At 35.7% G+C, this 14,813-nt stretch overlaps 2 protein-coding genes across 2 annotated transcripts; one reads left to right on the top strand and one right to left on the bottom strand.

Moving 5' to 3' along the window:
- Positions 1–2,824: 2,824 nt before the first annotated feature.
- On the bottom strand, positions 2,825–6,127 carry LOC133864173 (small ribosomal subunit protein eS4z-like). The gene is made up of 5 exons (XM_062300426.1): positions 5,994–6,127; positions 4,765–4,842; positions 4,484–4,664; positions 3,870–3,967; positions 2,825–3,424 (listed from the first exon to the last, which is right to left on the bottom strand). Exons 1-5 carry the CDS (start codon positions 5,994–5,996, stop codon positions 2,987–2,989), a joined length of 798 nt encoding a protein of 265 aa, XP_062156410.1. The 5' UTR covers positions 5,997–6,127; the 3' UTR covers positions 2,825–2,986.
- Positions 6,128–8,484: 2,357 nt separating this feature from the next.
- LOC133863576 (uncharacterized) lies at positions 8,485–14,766 on the top strand. The gene is made up of 11 exons (XM_062299579.1): positions 8,485–8,673; positions 9,380–9,467; positions 9,963–10,256; positions 10,557–10,715; positions 11,778–11,918; positions 12,064–12,120; positions 12,544–12,682; positions 13,361–13,465; positions 13,616–13,806; positions 14,109–14,150; positions 14,256–14,766. The coding sequence occupies exons 1-11, from the start codon at positions 8,567–8,569 to the stop codon at positions 14,421–14,423; spliced, it is 1,491 nt and encodes a 496-aa protein (XP_062155563.1). The 5' UTR covers positions 8,485–8,566; the 3' UTR covers positions 14,424–14,766.
- The last annotated feature ends 47 nt before the right edge of the window (positions 14,767–14,813 follow it).

The raw sequence follows: 14,813 nt of genomic DNA, 5'->3' as shown, positions 1-14,813 counted from the left end.
GTCACATCTAGTCCATGGCTCTTGGCTCCTCATTTTTAGGACCATGATAAATGAGTGTCCGATATAGTGCGTTGGTTTGTAAATGGGACAGATGGTTTACATCGTATTCCTTTGTGATAAGAATTTGCCGATTTCTTAGAAGATGTCTCTATCAAATTCCTCATATAATAGCGATAGGGTGAGGCTGCTTTTGTGGCGTGATCAATGCTGAGATAGAGAGATTTCACTCCATTAAATTTACAAAAAATATTTGTTTCAAGATCTCGCCGTTTGGAATAAAGAGGGGAATTAGAGAATTTATTTTGCTGTAAATTTATATACTCATTTTCTCAATAATAGAGGTGAATCAGAGAATGTATTTGAACAGTTTTATTTAAACCAAATAAAGTTATTCGGCCACTGCAACCAATTAGATGGCTTATTTAAATTAACAATTCAAATCAAAGTTATTACACCGAATCTCAATCAGCCGTTGCCTTTCAAATTGGACGTATTATACGTCTGTCCCGAAATGGCATTTGAATTGCATTAGGATGAGACAGAATGGACATTCCCTGCCTTACATTGTCTTGTAGTTTGGCCCTTTCAAAGTTCGAAATTTAAGGGCTGAAGATGTTTTATTAATCGTATTCACTGCTGGATTCTTGGGTTTTAAGGGGGCCCATGTTTTGAATGGTGTCCCATAAAATTTGCATTCAAAGCTCCATAAAAATGAACATCAAAGGAAAAGAAAAGCAGCAAATGGTTGTTTCTTTTCTTGAAGCATGTTTTTGGCATCAAAACTATACAAATTTCATTGATCTCTGTGCCTCGCTTTCTCCCACATTACAATTCTCTCTACTTTTTTTTTTTTTTTTTTTTTTTTTTTTTTTTTTAATTTATTTATTTATGTAAGTACGTATTCTCATTTAACCAGAAATGATACAAACATTAAAACAGAGAAGTGGATTCCCCAACAATAACCTAAATCTGAAAAAAGTAGTACCAACGTGAAAAGTAACAAAGTAACCAAGAGGAAATTGTGAGTTTTCAGTTCCCAGAGGAATTGAAAATGTTCCGACCCTATTTACCTTGAACAAAGCCAAGGCTTGGTCCGCACAAGACGGATTAAAGACCAAATCAGTGGTGAACATGGGCATGACCCATGCAGAGGACTTAAACCCGGTCCAAAACAACCCCTTTGAGAGGGTTGGGTGGCCACTAAACTGGATATAGAAGAGTATTGACACCACAAATAACAGAACAAAACTTCCAGTGAACAGATCTCCAAAAGAGAACATAACCCAGCAAAGAAATGTACAGATAAAGAAAAAGATAAAGCAGGAACTTATCACAAAGCGTCGGAGGTGAAGAAACCTTGCTGGAAGTCGATCTTGGCAGCAGATAGCGATGTGAATCAGCGCGCTCCGTGTCCAGATCTGGCACGTGGGCTGCACGCTCCAACGCCAGAGGGCAGGGCGATGAAACGGCTGACAGTGGATTGAAGGGGGAAGAGTCGTGCTTCCAATGGAGTGGGTCGCTTGGCGGAGAGGCCTTCTGAAGTTAGTAGATCTAGGGTGAAAAACCTCAGATCTAAGAACTTCAAAATACCGGGGGATCCACGGCCATGAACGGGAGGAGGCACACTAGTCCGATTTGGTGGAGGAAAACCCACCAACGATGCTAAAGCAACAAGCCTTAGGAGTGGCTAACAAGAAATCTAGCAAGAAAAGTATCACAAAGGAAGATAAGGACCTCAAAGGAGGCGTGCGCAGGCTAAACAGGATGGAAAGAAGAAGAGAGGGGAAGAAAAGAGGGGGGGAGAGAAGCTCCAAAAGCTTGGAGCTGCTCTCCCATGGCAGTTTTAATGGAGGGAGTTGCAAAGAGAGAAAGAGTTGCACCGACAAGATAGAACTCTCGTCTATTTATGCTTGTAACAATCCTCTTTTAATCTTGGCAACAAAATTGCTGAGATGTCTATCCAACTACAAACGAAAAATGATACCTCATTCATCTCTTGTCCATCTTTTACTCATCTTTTTTGTAAATCCATCATTAAATGGTTTCATATAGTCTCACAATTTCAATAATAAAACTGCTCATTTCTTGTATGGGATGGACAAGAGATGAAAACCAAATATTTCTTATTAGAATAGGCTCAAAGTTATTATTGGTTCAAAACCAAGATTCCCCCATGGCAGGTTGAACTATTGGCGCATTCCAGATCTTCAAAAAGTACGCAGCAAATACTAGAAAGCTCAAACTTTGGGCACTTCCGACTCTTTCATGGCACATGACTAGCTAGTATCCAGTGTTCTTATAACACTTGAGTAAGATGGACGATTTTTTGGGAGAGCTTTTTTTCCATTTAATTCTTTATATACTCGATCCTTTTTTATAAACAAATTAAGGAAACAGCTACAACAATCTTATAAAGCCCCACTCTTTTTCTTTTTACCCTTGAATGTTTATTAAGGAGAAAAAAATTCACTATTTCAAAAACTCCTCAAAACTTTCAACTATTTTGAACCCTCCCCACGTCAGTGGAACATCGACACAGTGACAATGCTTGTATGAAATTCCCGGGAACTAGGATTCCCTACAATTGGGCGCTTCAATCGCAACGCCATTCGGAAAGCCCACAAAGAAAGGAACCACAATTGTAGGGAATCCTAATCCATGAAAATCCAGTAACTTGCATGTCTCCTGACGTCATGTAGAATTATGAGCTCATAACCTACAGATGTTCTCAAAGACTCAAAGTATACAATAACTAACTTGCCAAGCTATGGCCAGGAAAACGAAGAAATCCATCCAGAGAAAGAAAAATACCACGAGAACCAAATGTTAAAGTAGTCAAGCAAAATTTTCAAGTCAAAATAACAATAGTTTAAGATAAGCTTTTCAAACTTTGAAGCATAATGAAAAGGACAAAAGATGGAGCATTAATCCGGGAACAAACTACAAAATAACTGTCAACTTTGAAGAATGTTTTTACCAAAATTCTTTATGCTGTAGCTGCAGCTACTTCTGCTCCATGCCTCTTCCTGGCCTCTTCAATGATTGTCAGCTTAATACCCTTACCCTTAGGAAGGGATACCCATGGTTTTGTCCCCTTGCCAATGATGAACACATTGCCTAATCGAGTTGCAAATTCATGCCCACTGGCATCCTGAACATGGATGGTCTCAAAGGTCCCCTTATGCTTCTCCCTGCTTTTGATGACTCCAACACGTCCCCTGTTCCTTCCACCCGTCACCATGACTACATTCCCAACATCAAACTTGATGAAGTCTGTGATCTTGTTGCTCTCCAGGTCTAGCTTGATTGTGTCGTTGGCCTTAATTACAGGGTCTGGGTAGCGGATGGTTCGTCCATCATAGGTGTTCAGGTATGGTATACCTTTTTGGCCAAACTGCACAGAGCGGACTTTGCAGAGCTTAAACTGCAAAAGCACACACTTAAAATGTCAGAATAACACGATTAAGGGATCCATGATACAAAAATGAATCATTAAATACACCAGAGTAATATATTTTATTAATATCTACTAAAATTTTAGGACTTAGGACAAGTCACTAATAAACATCCGGAACCCAATGTGTTTACAAACTTTACATAGACAAATAGTTAGAAAGAAAAGCAAAGCTTGACAGATTGAAATGTAGAAGAAATCCTAAAATTTGTCAAACTTTACATAACCTAGCATATGCAATGAAATTATCTCTCTTCACATATGGCAATATGGGGCACACACTTCCATATGCAGAAAACTCACTTATATCAAATCATTCAAAAATAGTAAAAACTACGTTCACTCTTAAGATTTAAATCATATCCTTGCTACAGTAAGAAACTAAACACATACTTGAGAGGATTTAAATCATTACCTTTGCTTCTTCATCCCTTATTGAGTGGAGGCGGAACCGACCCTTGGTGTCATAAAGGAGACGGAAGTTCTCATTTGTTTTAGGGATTGATACAACATCTGTCAGAACCAACCATAATTTAATAGAAGAGTACATTCCCAACCAATAAGATCAAAGAAACAATTTTTTTTTTTTCGGATAAGCAATAAGATCAAAGAAACAAATGTTAGGACCAATAAATACAAAGCAGCTAAAATGAAGCAGGCATCATCCTACGAGTCAAAAATTGATCAAACCAACTATCCTATTGCCTGCATCAAGCCATAGAATATGTAATTCAGGAAAGAGTATGGCTAATTGCCCTGCACTATTTTATCCTACAGTAGTTGTAACATCCTATATATGTGGGTTCAACTATCCAAATCATATATTTGAGCAAGCTTCTGCTTGGCATTCCCCTTTAACACCTATTAATTGCCAACTTTTCTTTATAGTGTCCTCAATTGCATTCCCACTTCCACGTGACAGCTTTTCATGAAAATACAACGCAACACAAGAATACAAACACAACCAAATATCAGAAATTTTTTTTTTATTAAAAATATATAAAATCAAGAAGAGTTTGATGTTCGTACCCATGAAACCTGCAGGATATGTTTTATCAGTCCTGACCTTCCCATCAACCAGAACATGGCGTTGCATCAAAATGGCAATGACCTCACGGTACGTGAGAGCATACTTCAACCTGTTTCGTAAGATAAGGATCAAGGGCAGGCATTCCCTGGATTTGTGAGGTCCGGATGAAGGCTTGGGGGCCTACACAGAGAAAATAAAAAACAATAAAAAAGTCAGAGTACATCAAAACAGGTGGAAAACGCCATTATGTAGGGACAAGAAACACTCAAATTTGACTTACAAATGCACCACCAAGTTTGTCTAGCATCCAATGCTTCGGGGCATTGAGCCTCTTCAAATGCTTCTTCAATCCTCTAGCCTGTTATAGCCATATAAAAAAAGTTTAACAAACCAAAGAATCCATCTTGAAGACAACAAATTTAGATTCTTGTCCAAATGTAAAAATACAAGAACATGAAAACACACACATATTTATAAAAAATACACCACACAAACTCTTTTTATTTTTCCATGCATCTTTAAACATACTAAGCAAAGTAAGAATTAACAAGTTTCTTGTAGGTTATTTCACAAACGAGTATGCAAATAAACATTTAATCAACATGCAATTGCGTTGTTTTGCTTCCTAAAGGATAATAGCACCCTAAATACCCAAGATTATGATCAAGAAAACTAAATCCTCCACAGGTGCAGAATTCTGAATCAAGGTTTTACACTTTAAATGTATCATTGATTTAGGAATATAGCATGGTGGTATCTACGAATACCATCTGATCAGATCATTTCCGCACAATTTATTGAGACCTTACTAAAATCACTGCTGCCCTATTCCACAGAGAAATGAGTACAAATAAAAACTAAGAGAGTTTCTAGCCATTCCTTCTTTTTAAAAAGTTTAATATGTACTTGTGAGTGGAAAAAAATTCAAGAATGGCAACCATTCATAAAAAAAAAAAAAATAAAAAAATAAAAAAATAATAATAATAAAATTGTTTTGAGCGCATATAAAGTCGTAAAAATGACTCCCTCAATCATATCATTATGTGATGGATCCAAATTCTTTTGTTACTTGTTCTATCGCTCACACTCATGACGGGTAGATACGCGCATTAGATGCTATAAACAATATTGAAACATGCAATTCAACTATCAATGGGACAACGCCTAACAAGCCTTAAAAGCTTTAAAACACAGAGAAGCGAAACCCCATCTCCTGTTTACCATCAAACAGGAGCTTTAAAGCGACTACCCATATCAGATTTGAACCTAAATCTGGATGTTAAAAAGAAAACACATTTGAATGTGATGGGCGTGTTACCATTACCACCACTCAACAAAAGAAAAAAGAAAACCCAAAACTTTTGGGTGGTAACAAAGCCAGCCTTCACATCTTGTACAAAGTTAAACATATTCTCCTAGGAATACAGCAATGAAATGAAGAAGAATCAACTTCAAAAAGTTCACGATGATCGGTCAAGGAGCGTAGAAGGTAAAGAAATGGGGACGAACCATTTTGGTTTTGTGCGCTTGAAGATCTCTTGGGAAGGGGCTGCGCCTCCTCTGCTGCTTCCTCTAGCGCTCTGAGAAGTGAGAGCCTCGAGTAGTGAGGGTGGCCTTAAACCCTAATATCGTATATATTGGAGGTTACACTTGGGCTGGGCGGAAATAGACCTTGCGTGGGCCTACACTGCCAACAGGAGCCCAATTGCATTTCTCCATGATGTTTCGGATCTGAAGACGCACACAATTTTGGGCCGGAAAAAAAAAACGTACAGCTATTTTTTACAAGCGGGTCTCTTGAGGCTAAATTCAAGACCGGAATGGTCCGCTTGGGTATTGTATTTTTTGAAATGAGAATTTAATTTTAATTTTTTATGTGAATTTTGAAGTTTAATTTTGTGAGATAAAATTTAAAAAATTTTAAAAAAATTTATTTTAATTTTTTAAAAAATATAGAATAATCAAAATTCAACTCTATTTTCAAACGGATTTATTGTATACATGTCATATGTTACGTGAGCCACATTTCACGTGATATAAGAAGGGAATGCTAAAGATCCTCCCCTCATCCTCCCTTATCACCCTCTTTTCTTTAAAAAAATTGATTTTTATTAAAAAGTTGTCTTCGATGTCACATCAGAGACAACTTTTTAATAAAAATCAATTTTTTTATTATAAAAGAATGATAAGGGAGATGAGGGGAGGATGTATAAAAGCTCTCATATAAGAATTTCTATTCTACCGCTAAATCCCACCTCTTCCGTCCTGCACACTCGTTAGTCTTTCTTCTTTTTCTTTTCTTTTTTTTTTTTCTTTTTCTTTTCTTTTTCTCTTTTTCTTTTTCCTTTTTTTTTTTTGAGAAATCGTTAGTCTTGTCTCCTCCTCGTTTGACACAACTTCGATGTGAAAATAGAGAACAAACATATGCATGTCGATGCTCTATGGTCAGGTAGTGAGTCTCTAGTAGTTTCGACACCTATTTTATGTTTTTGCTGGCATTAAATATTGAAAAATACGAAAAAAAAAAAAAAAAAACATTTTACACTGAATCAATCACAGCCTTAAGCTTGACTATGAGGGCAACATCCTTGCAGACAAAAATGAAAATGAAAAAAATAAATAAAAAATACAATGAAATTATGTTTCCATAGAATATCATAAGATTTACGGCATTTACATCCAGCTGACTAAAGGTTATTCTAACTATTCATATGCAAATTTGGTTAAAAAATATAGTTGTATTCAATTAGCTACTCTTCCTCAAAAATTGTTGAGCTGTTAACATGCTTTTCACCAAATTTGGTGAGGAGTGTATCTCATTTAATGTTAATATATAAATATAAAAATTATTTTGTAACCAATAATACTTGTCGAAAGTAGTTCGTCGAGATGCATCGGCTAAAGACAATTGCAGTTGACCAATGCACGCCAATTTCTCTTCTAGCGTCGACTGAAAATGATTCTTATCTAACATAATTTTGTGCTAAAAATAACTCCTGTCAGTAATAATTTTATCGGTTATAATTTAATATCATCATATGTATCTTAGGAATTATCAATTATATATATATATATATTATTTTTTTAGTCATGATAAGATATCAAATGACTTTGCAATATAGATAATTTGAAAAAAAAAATTAATGAAATAATAAAAATGAATAACTAAGAAAAAGATTTAATGTTTAAAAAGGTAGATAACTAATTTTCTTTTAAAAGAAATAAATTTTAAGTTAAAAATAAAGGAGAAATTTTATTGAATGGATGGAAATCTATACAGACAGTGGAGCGTTGTCGGCCCATCAGGTAAAGGTTATCATATGCAGATTAAGATCGTCTATAATAATTTGTTCGAATTTGAGAAAATTTAAACTAGTGATTGTGAGAGACTAATTATGGGATCTACTTAACCAAATAAAATTCGAGCTACTCAACTACTTATCCAGTCAGGTGGATTTTATAAATGGTCTCTCATAATTATCTGTCTAAATTTAAGAAATTTAAGCAAATAATTATAAATGATCTTGATCCACCGTATGCCCATTCAGAATTGTTCAAAAAGATATGATTTTAAATCTTTCATACACCTCTCACACACCTCATCCTACATGGTGTCTTTTTTTCATTTATTTTTTTTTACCAACCAACTTATATTTTGATATTTACATATATTTAAGTTTTAAATTTACTATTGAATTTGTGAGGTTTAATGTTAATCTCATAAATTTTAAGATAAATTTAAAAATAAGATGTATGTAAAATGAAAAAATATTATTTCTCACCAAATTTTAGTGTCATATATTTAAAATGAAAAATGATGCAAAGTAGGATGAGTAAAAAAGGTATACGAAAGACGTAGAATAATCGATTCTCCATCTCCTTCGAAAAGGCGACGTGGCGTTCTTTGATGGGGCAAATGGCGTCAACTTCGAGAATGAAAGAAAACGCATCAGTTGGCAACACGTGTTATTTTGCTTTCCCTTTATAAACCGAACGGAGACATTCTCATTTCTCACCTCTACGCTTCTTTACCGTTTATTCGTTCTTTCAAGAGCAAGCGACACAGAAATTGCAGAGAGAGAATGGAGAAGGCTATGGCTTTTCTGCTGCTACTGTTTTTATCTCATTTAACTTGCTCGAATGCCGATGAAGCTTTCGATGTTCGGCAACATCTTTCTACCGTGACCAGGTCCCCCCTTTCTCTCGCCTCCACTAAATCACATACTAATCACAAAGAAAACAGATTATAAATTAATCGATTTTGATGTTCTAGCTTTCTGTTTCGCATTGGTTCATAATTGATCTTATCATGCGCATAAAACTACTGGTTCGGTGGTAGAATTTTGATTTGTAGTGGTACATGAAGAAAGATCAAAAGATCTTACTATTCTGTTTGGCCGCAGAGAGATTTGAGGAAACGAATAGAAAGTGGAGTTCTTGTTTTTAATATGCTGTATTGTTGTGCAATAAACGTATAAGAAAATCAGAATCGGGAATGAAATAGTCTCAAGTGAAGTAAGTTCTGTATTTGTCCCGAGTAGCATGTGGGGAGCTGAATCTGCGAATACTAGATTACCAACTCTTCTATAAAACCTAGAAAAATTTTAGGATTATAGGAAAATAAGAAAAAAACTCTCTCAAGAGTGTTTCTCATCGATAAAACTGAATAACAATTAACAATTAACACAACTCTTGAGATAGTTTTCCCTTATTTTCCTATAATCCTAGAATTTTTCGAGTCTTTATAGAAGAATTTGTAATCTAGTGTTTGGAGATTCAGCTTGCATCCCTATGACCCTATGCGTGTACAGTGCATGTAGTTTCGTAGACGACCGGAGGAAAAGATTTGGTGGTTTCATCTAATTAATAACTATGTTTCTTTATTTTCCGTGCAGATATGGTGTCGTAAAAGAAGTTGCTGAGAATTCCTTTGTACCTTCCAATGTTCCTGATGGATGTAATCCCATCCACTTAAATCTCGTGGTAGTTTCCTTTGTACCTTCTCAATAGTTGATTTTGTTATTTATTTAGTAGTTTGCGCATCTTTCATGTTGAATAGACACTCGTTTTATAGATTATGGCATTAGATATAATGTCAAATTTGAAGGCACCTCTAAGGTGACTTTTGAACAGAGGACAAGATGGAGAGGGGAAGAGATAAAAATAAAAGACGGAGTAGGATGAAATATTGAAAAATAAATAAGAGAGAGCTCTTCAAAGAAAACTCCATATGAGCGAGGTATTGCAGTTCAGATTAGCCCACTATAGTGTATAATATAATTTGCTTGCACATTTTTATATCAAGGCACCTCGTAAAATTTTTGATGTATGTGCTGTTTAACATGATTCTGTTACTCGCTTTGATCATGTTGTAATGACATGATACTCTTTCAGTGCCTCAAAGAGTTAGGGTCACAGTCGAAGTTAATTTTTGTTTTCATATACCAAAAAAACACCTAATGCAACTTTTATTGTCAGGCAAGGCATGGAACTCGTGCTCCTACAAAGAAACGGATAAGAGAGTTGGACACTTTGGAAGCTCGTCTAAAAGTACTTCTAAGAGGTGCTGCAGAACAGAAATTGTCTTTGGAAAAAGTTCCTCCCTGGTTACGAGGATGGGAATCTCCTTGGAAAGGAAAGTCAAGGGGTGGAGAACTAATTATCAAAGGGGAGGATGAACTGTATGATCTTGGTATCAGGATTAGAGAAAAATTCCCAGATATGTTTAATGAGGAATACCACCCTGACGTGCATGCAATAAGGGCAACTCAGGTGAGCTGTACTTTAAGTTTTCTTTCTTTCAATCTTGTAAAATTGCTTTCTATTGAAATGTTTCCCCAGGCATTTCCTATGAGACTCAATGTCAGAAATTGGTGGCAAGTTATTCTATCTGATGCTTTGTTGTCATTTCTCATTTTGGAGCTGTGCTCTACTAATTACTTTGTTGGGTTGAGGTGCCAAACTGGTCTTGGTTGATTGCATTATTTTGTCTGTGATTATGGTCTAAGATACTTCAGCTTTCCTCCCTCTAGAACCTATAAACTTACGTATCTTTGTCTTCTAATGAGATAGGTTCCTCGGGCGTCAGCTAGTGCTGTGGCATTTGGAATGGGGCTCTTCAGTGGGAAAGGAAGTCTTGGACCAGGACGTCATCGAGCTTTTGCTGTCACTAGTGAAAGCCGTGCAAGTGATATATTGCTAAGGTTTTTCGATTCTTGTGAAAACTACAAGGTATTTTATGTAGGACATTTTTTTTTTTGGGGATTTCAAAGACAGCCATACATGTTCAACAATATAGCGTGATATTCAGTTTTAAAAATTTCTATTGCAGAATACATTAAGACTGCTCAAACTTAATGTGATGTAGAGAGAAATGCACAGGATTCATTAAATTTGTCATTCGTGATGGTTTAGGCTCTCATTTCTTTCTGAATTCAAAACCATGTTAGCTTGTGTTATAGTACGAGCATTCTTGTGTGAACCACCCATTTTAGTGTGAAGAAAAAGTAGAGTAAGTGCACAGAAAGGCCACATTTATCTGATTTAACTGACAATATACTCCTTGTTGGTGGTAGAATATTTTCCTTCACTGCCTGTTCTTGACTCACCCTTAAGTCATATTTCTTGAACCCATATTAGATAGACCTTTTACCCATCTCATTATAAAAATTTGTTGGCTAAAGTTTTAGCTTTTGTCAAAACTGGAAATTGTTAGATTAATTTATAGGCTTAACCCTGATGTTATGCTTTAGAACATATTATATGTGTAAAATTCTGGTCACCATAGATTTGAACATTAAAATTAAAATATCTTCTTCTTCTTTTTTTAATTTTTTTTTTTATATATTTTTTAATTTTTTTATTTTGTGTGTGTGTGTGATCATGAGCATGTCATCAATAATTTTATAGGATTTTGTTCCTTAATAAAGTTTTTTACTTATTAAAAAAGGTATAGGTACTGTCACTGTCAACAAAAATTCATTAAAACCTAGTACTTTATGATGTAGACACTGAAAACTTCAAGGAACTTTAAAGAGCATTTAGATCACTGAAAGCAAGCGAAGGGGGAAGATAATATTTGCATGATTAGGTGGTGGATTACCTATAGTATATGGGCCAATTGGCACTTCTTCCTCTCCTCATAACTTTGGAGGGTTGGGTTCAATATATACAGACGTGTGAATTGTATTTACCTATCACAAAAAGAAAGAAAAAAAAGCCTGGTTCATGGATTTTTGCATGGAGTAGCTGTGTTACAGTGCTTCACATGTCAATTTACATGATCCGATGCAGGATTTCAGGAAAAGGCAGGAGCCTGCTGTTGATAAGCTTAAGGAACCTATCTTTGGTGAAATTACCTCTGCATTAGTGAGTCGCTATGGGTTGAATTTTACGAGGCAGGATACCTCTTCTCTATGGTTTCTGTGCAAACAGGTGATTAATTTCTTTTCTTTCAGTTTTTTTATTTTTTATTTTAAATTTTTGTGACCAACCTAATTATGGTTATCACATGAGTCTAGAATTAATTTGTTGCTGATCAATTGAGACACGATTGTCCCACTGGTTTCCAATTTGGCAGGAAGCATCCTTGCTGGACATTACTGATCAAGGTTGTAGTCTTTTCAGCCCTTTCGAGGTACATGAGATTTATACTTATATAATATTATGTGATTTAATCGTCTGTTCTTGTGTTTGCATGATTGATTCCCTGATAAGCCTTGTGCAGCTTCTTGTCTACTCCTAGTCATATTTGAAAATAAAATTTTGATCTGCAACATCACCAACTGTATAAAGAAGAGTAAATACTATGTCAAAGTTCATCTTTAATAAATAGTTTTTATTTTTAGGTTGTTGATGTCATTGTTCTTGGGCTGAAAAAGTAAGAAAGTATGTTGTGGTTGATTTGACAATTGTAAGAAACGAATATTTTCTTCAGCCCTGATAATTGACATATTTTCTGGTTAACTTTATATTGTTTTTTCAGTAATATAAGTTAGGAAATAAGTCTTGTGTCTTCTTTATATGCTTATTAATATGCGAAACTTATTTTTGTGTTTAGATTGCTTTGTTGGAGTGGACAGATGACCTGGAGCTGTTTATATTGAAGGGTTATGGTAATTCCTTGAACTATCAAATGGGAGTACCATTACTTCAAGATGTTTTGCAAGCCATGGAACAAGCTATCAAGGCCCAAGAAGGTATTTAGATTTTCTGATTTTCACTCTAACAGTGTTCATATAAACAGCCATGTCCTTCTCTGACTTCAAATTCGATGATTGGTTACTTTTTCACTTTGATCAATTGTTGATTCTGTTAACTTTTTTTCTGACTTCAAATTCGGTGATGGCATACTTTTTCACTTTTATCAATCCATGATAGTTTACTTTTGTATTATCAGTTGTTTATTTTGTTATGTTGATTTTTTTTTTTTTTATAAGTATGCTATTTTGTGGTAGCTCAAAGTGGGGAAGTTCTAGATTAGCAGGCTGGGCCTGGGATGGGTACCGATAATATGGTCTGACAGGCAACTGTCAACACCTATTTGATTTTCCCGTAGTGCTGCGCTCTCTGTTAATGATGTTTCTTTCTGTATTCATGCCTCAATTAGATCTGTGGGTCACTTGTCCACCAATTGAAAAACATATGTCATGTAGGTCGGACTGAAATCCACCTTGCATCTTTATATATTTTAAATTAGACGTGGTTTGTCTTTTAATTTCTGATGAAATATTGTGTATATTTACTGCAATTATTTTTTGAAAAAAGAAAGAACCTCATTTGAATTAAAAGTGGTTGCTTGACCTTATTAAATTTGTTTTCAAAAGCTTTCATGCATCTCTCCAGCCTAAATTCTTTTGCCACTCCTTTCTTCGTAGAAAAACATGCTTGCGGAAGCTATGAAAAGGCAAGACTTCGGTTTGCACATGCGGAAACTGTGGTTCCGTTCTCATGTCTGCTTGGACTTTTTCATGAAGGATCTGGTGCGTGCTTAACGTTCTGTATTTGGCTATGATGTGTTTGTACGTGTATGAGTATATGTGTGTGCAGCATTTTAAGCATAACTATATGTGCTTGCACGTGGATTCTGCTATAGGCTCTCTTCTTAGCAGGTTCTATCTTTATAATTACAGGATATGAACAAATACAAAGGGAGCAGCCCTTGGAACTTCCTCCAAAGCCACCCCAAAAGAGAAATTGGAGGGGCAGCACTGTGGCACCTTTTGCTGGGAATAACATGCTGGTTCTGTACAGCTGTCCAGCTAACTCTTCAAGCAAGTACTTTGTGCAAGTACTGCACAATGAATATCCCATTCCAATGCCGGTGAGCATTTTTTGCTTCATCTCCCCCCACCCCACACACGTTAATTTTTAGTTATGACTACTATATTTGGGATCTTAGATTCACTTTTTAAAATTTAACATGAGAACTACGCTAAAATATGTATTCTAAAGTAAATCTTAATGTCCAACTTGTTGTGCCGTCTCTCTGTTTGTCCAATTACGGGTGTCCACTGTCGTCAAGCTGTAGCACATCCCACTATATTGTCGCAAGTCCTTGTATGCCTCTTTGATGTATGCTAATTTAATTTTTAAGACATTAATGTTTTGTATTTCATTGAATAGGGTTGTGATGGTTCTGACTTCTGTCCGCTCCAAGTTTTTAAGGTACTAGTACACTCCAACTTTAATACTCAAGGAGAGGATCATTTATTATATGCTGATTGTAGAACTCTTCTTCTTCTTCTTCTTTCTTTTTTTTTCCCCCTTCAGGAAAGAATAGTTGCTCCTCATCTAAAGATCGATTATAATACAGTCTGCACTGTAAAGCTGGAAAAACCAGAGCAGAACCCTTCTATAACCAGTAAGTTATCACTGCTGTTCCGTTGGCCCTTCCTGCTGGGGAATGATGATAAACAGTCTCGCAAAGATGATTTGTAGTTAATTCTTCAAGAAAGGAAAGAAATATTCTTGGTTTCTTTTTCCTTGTTGGCGCTGCCTTGTTAACATGAATTTCAGCCACAGCCTCCTAGTAGCAGAGGTCGATTTTGGGGGGGGGGGGCTTCCACTGTTAATACAAAAACATGTTTCTCATGACTTGAGTTTTCTGGTTCGAACACTAATCCTAATCCAGAAGTTTTAAATCTGGAGTATTGGAGGTAAGGAGCGTCATGTTGTTTAATTCTTTTCCAGGTTGCAATCCGAACACAAATTAGCGACTCCTTGGGTCCAGGTTTTGCCTGATTTAAGTACTTTTGGGAAGTAGGTGTCATTTTGCAGTTTAGCTTCGAGTGTTTGTTTTCAGAGGAGAAAGAATAATATATATATATA

Source organism: Alnus glutinosa, chromosome 3 (assembly GCF_958979055.1).
Source record: "Alnus glutinosa chromosome 3, dhAlnGlut1.1, whole genome shotgun sequence".
Lineage (NCBI taxonomy): Eukaryota > Viridiplantae > Streptophyta > Magnoliopsida > Fagales > Betulaceae > Alnus > Alnus glutinosa.
This window is presented reverse-complemented; position numbering and strand designations above follow the sequence as displayed.

Bases quoted from the DNA above. Each gene is read 5' to 3' on its own strand.
- LOC133863576 (XM_062299579.1), top strand. From the start codon at position 8,567: ATGGAGAAGGCTATGGCTTTTCTGCTGCTACTGTTTTTATCTCATTTA. The intron at 8,674-9,379 runs GTCCCCCCTTTC...TTTTCCGTGCAG, and splicing joins CATCTTTCTACCGTGACCAG to ATATGGTGTCGTAAAAGAAG. The intron at 10,257-10,556 runs GTGAGCTGTACT...CTAATGAGATAG, and splicing joins ATGCAATAAGGGCAACTCAG to GTTCCTCGGGCGTCAGCTAG.
- LOC133864173 (XM_062300426.1), bottom strand. The intron at 4,665-4,764 runs GTAAGTCAAATT...TTCTCTGTGTAG, and splicing joins ACAAACTTGGTGGTGCATTT to GCCCCCAAGCCTTCATCCGG. The intron at 3,425-3,869 runs GTAATGATTTAA...GTGCTTTTGCAG, and splicing joins TAAGGGATGAAGAAGCAAAG to TTTAAGCTCTGCAAAGTCCG.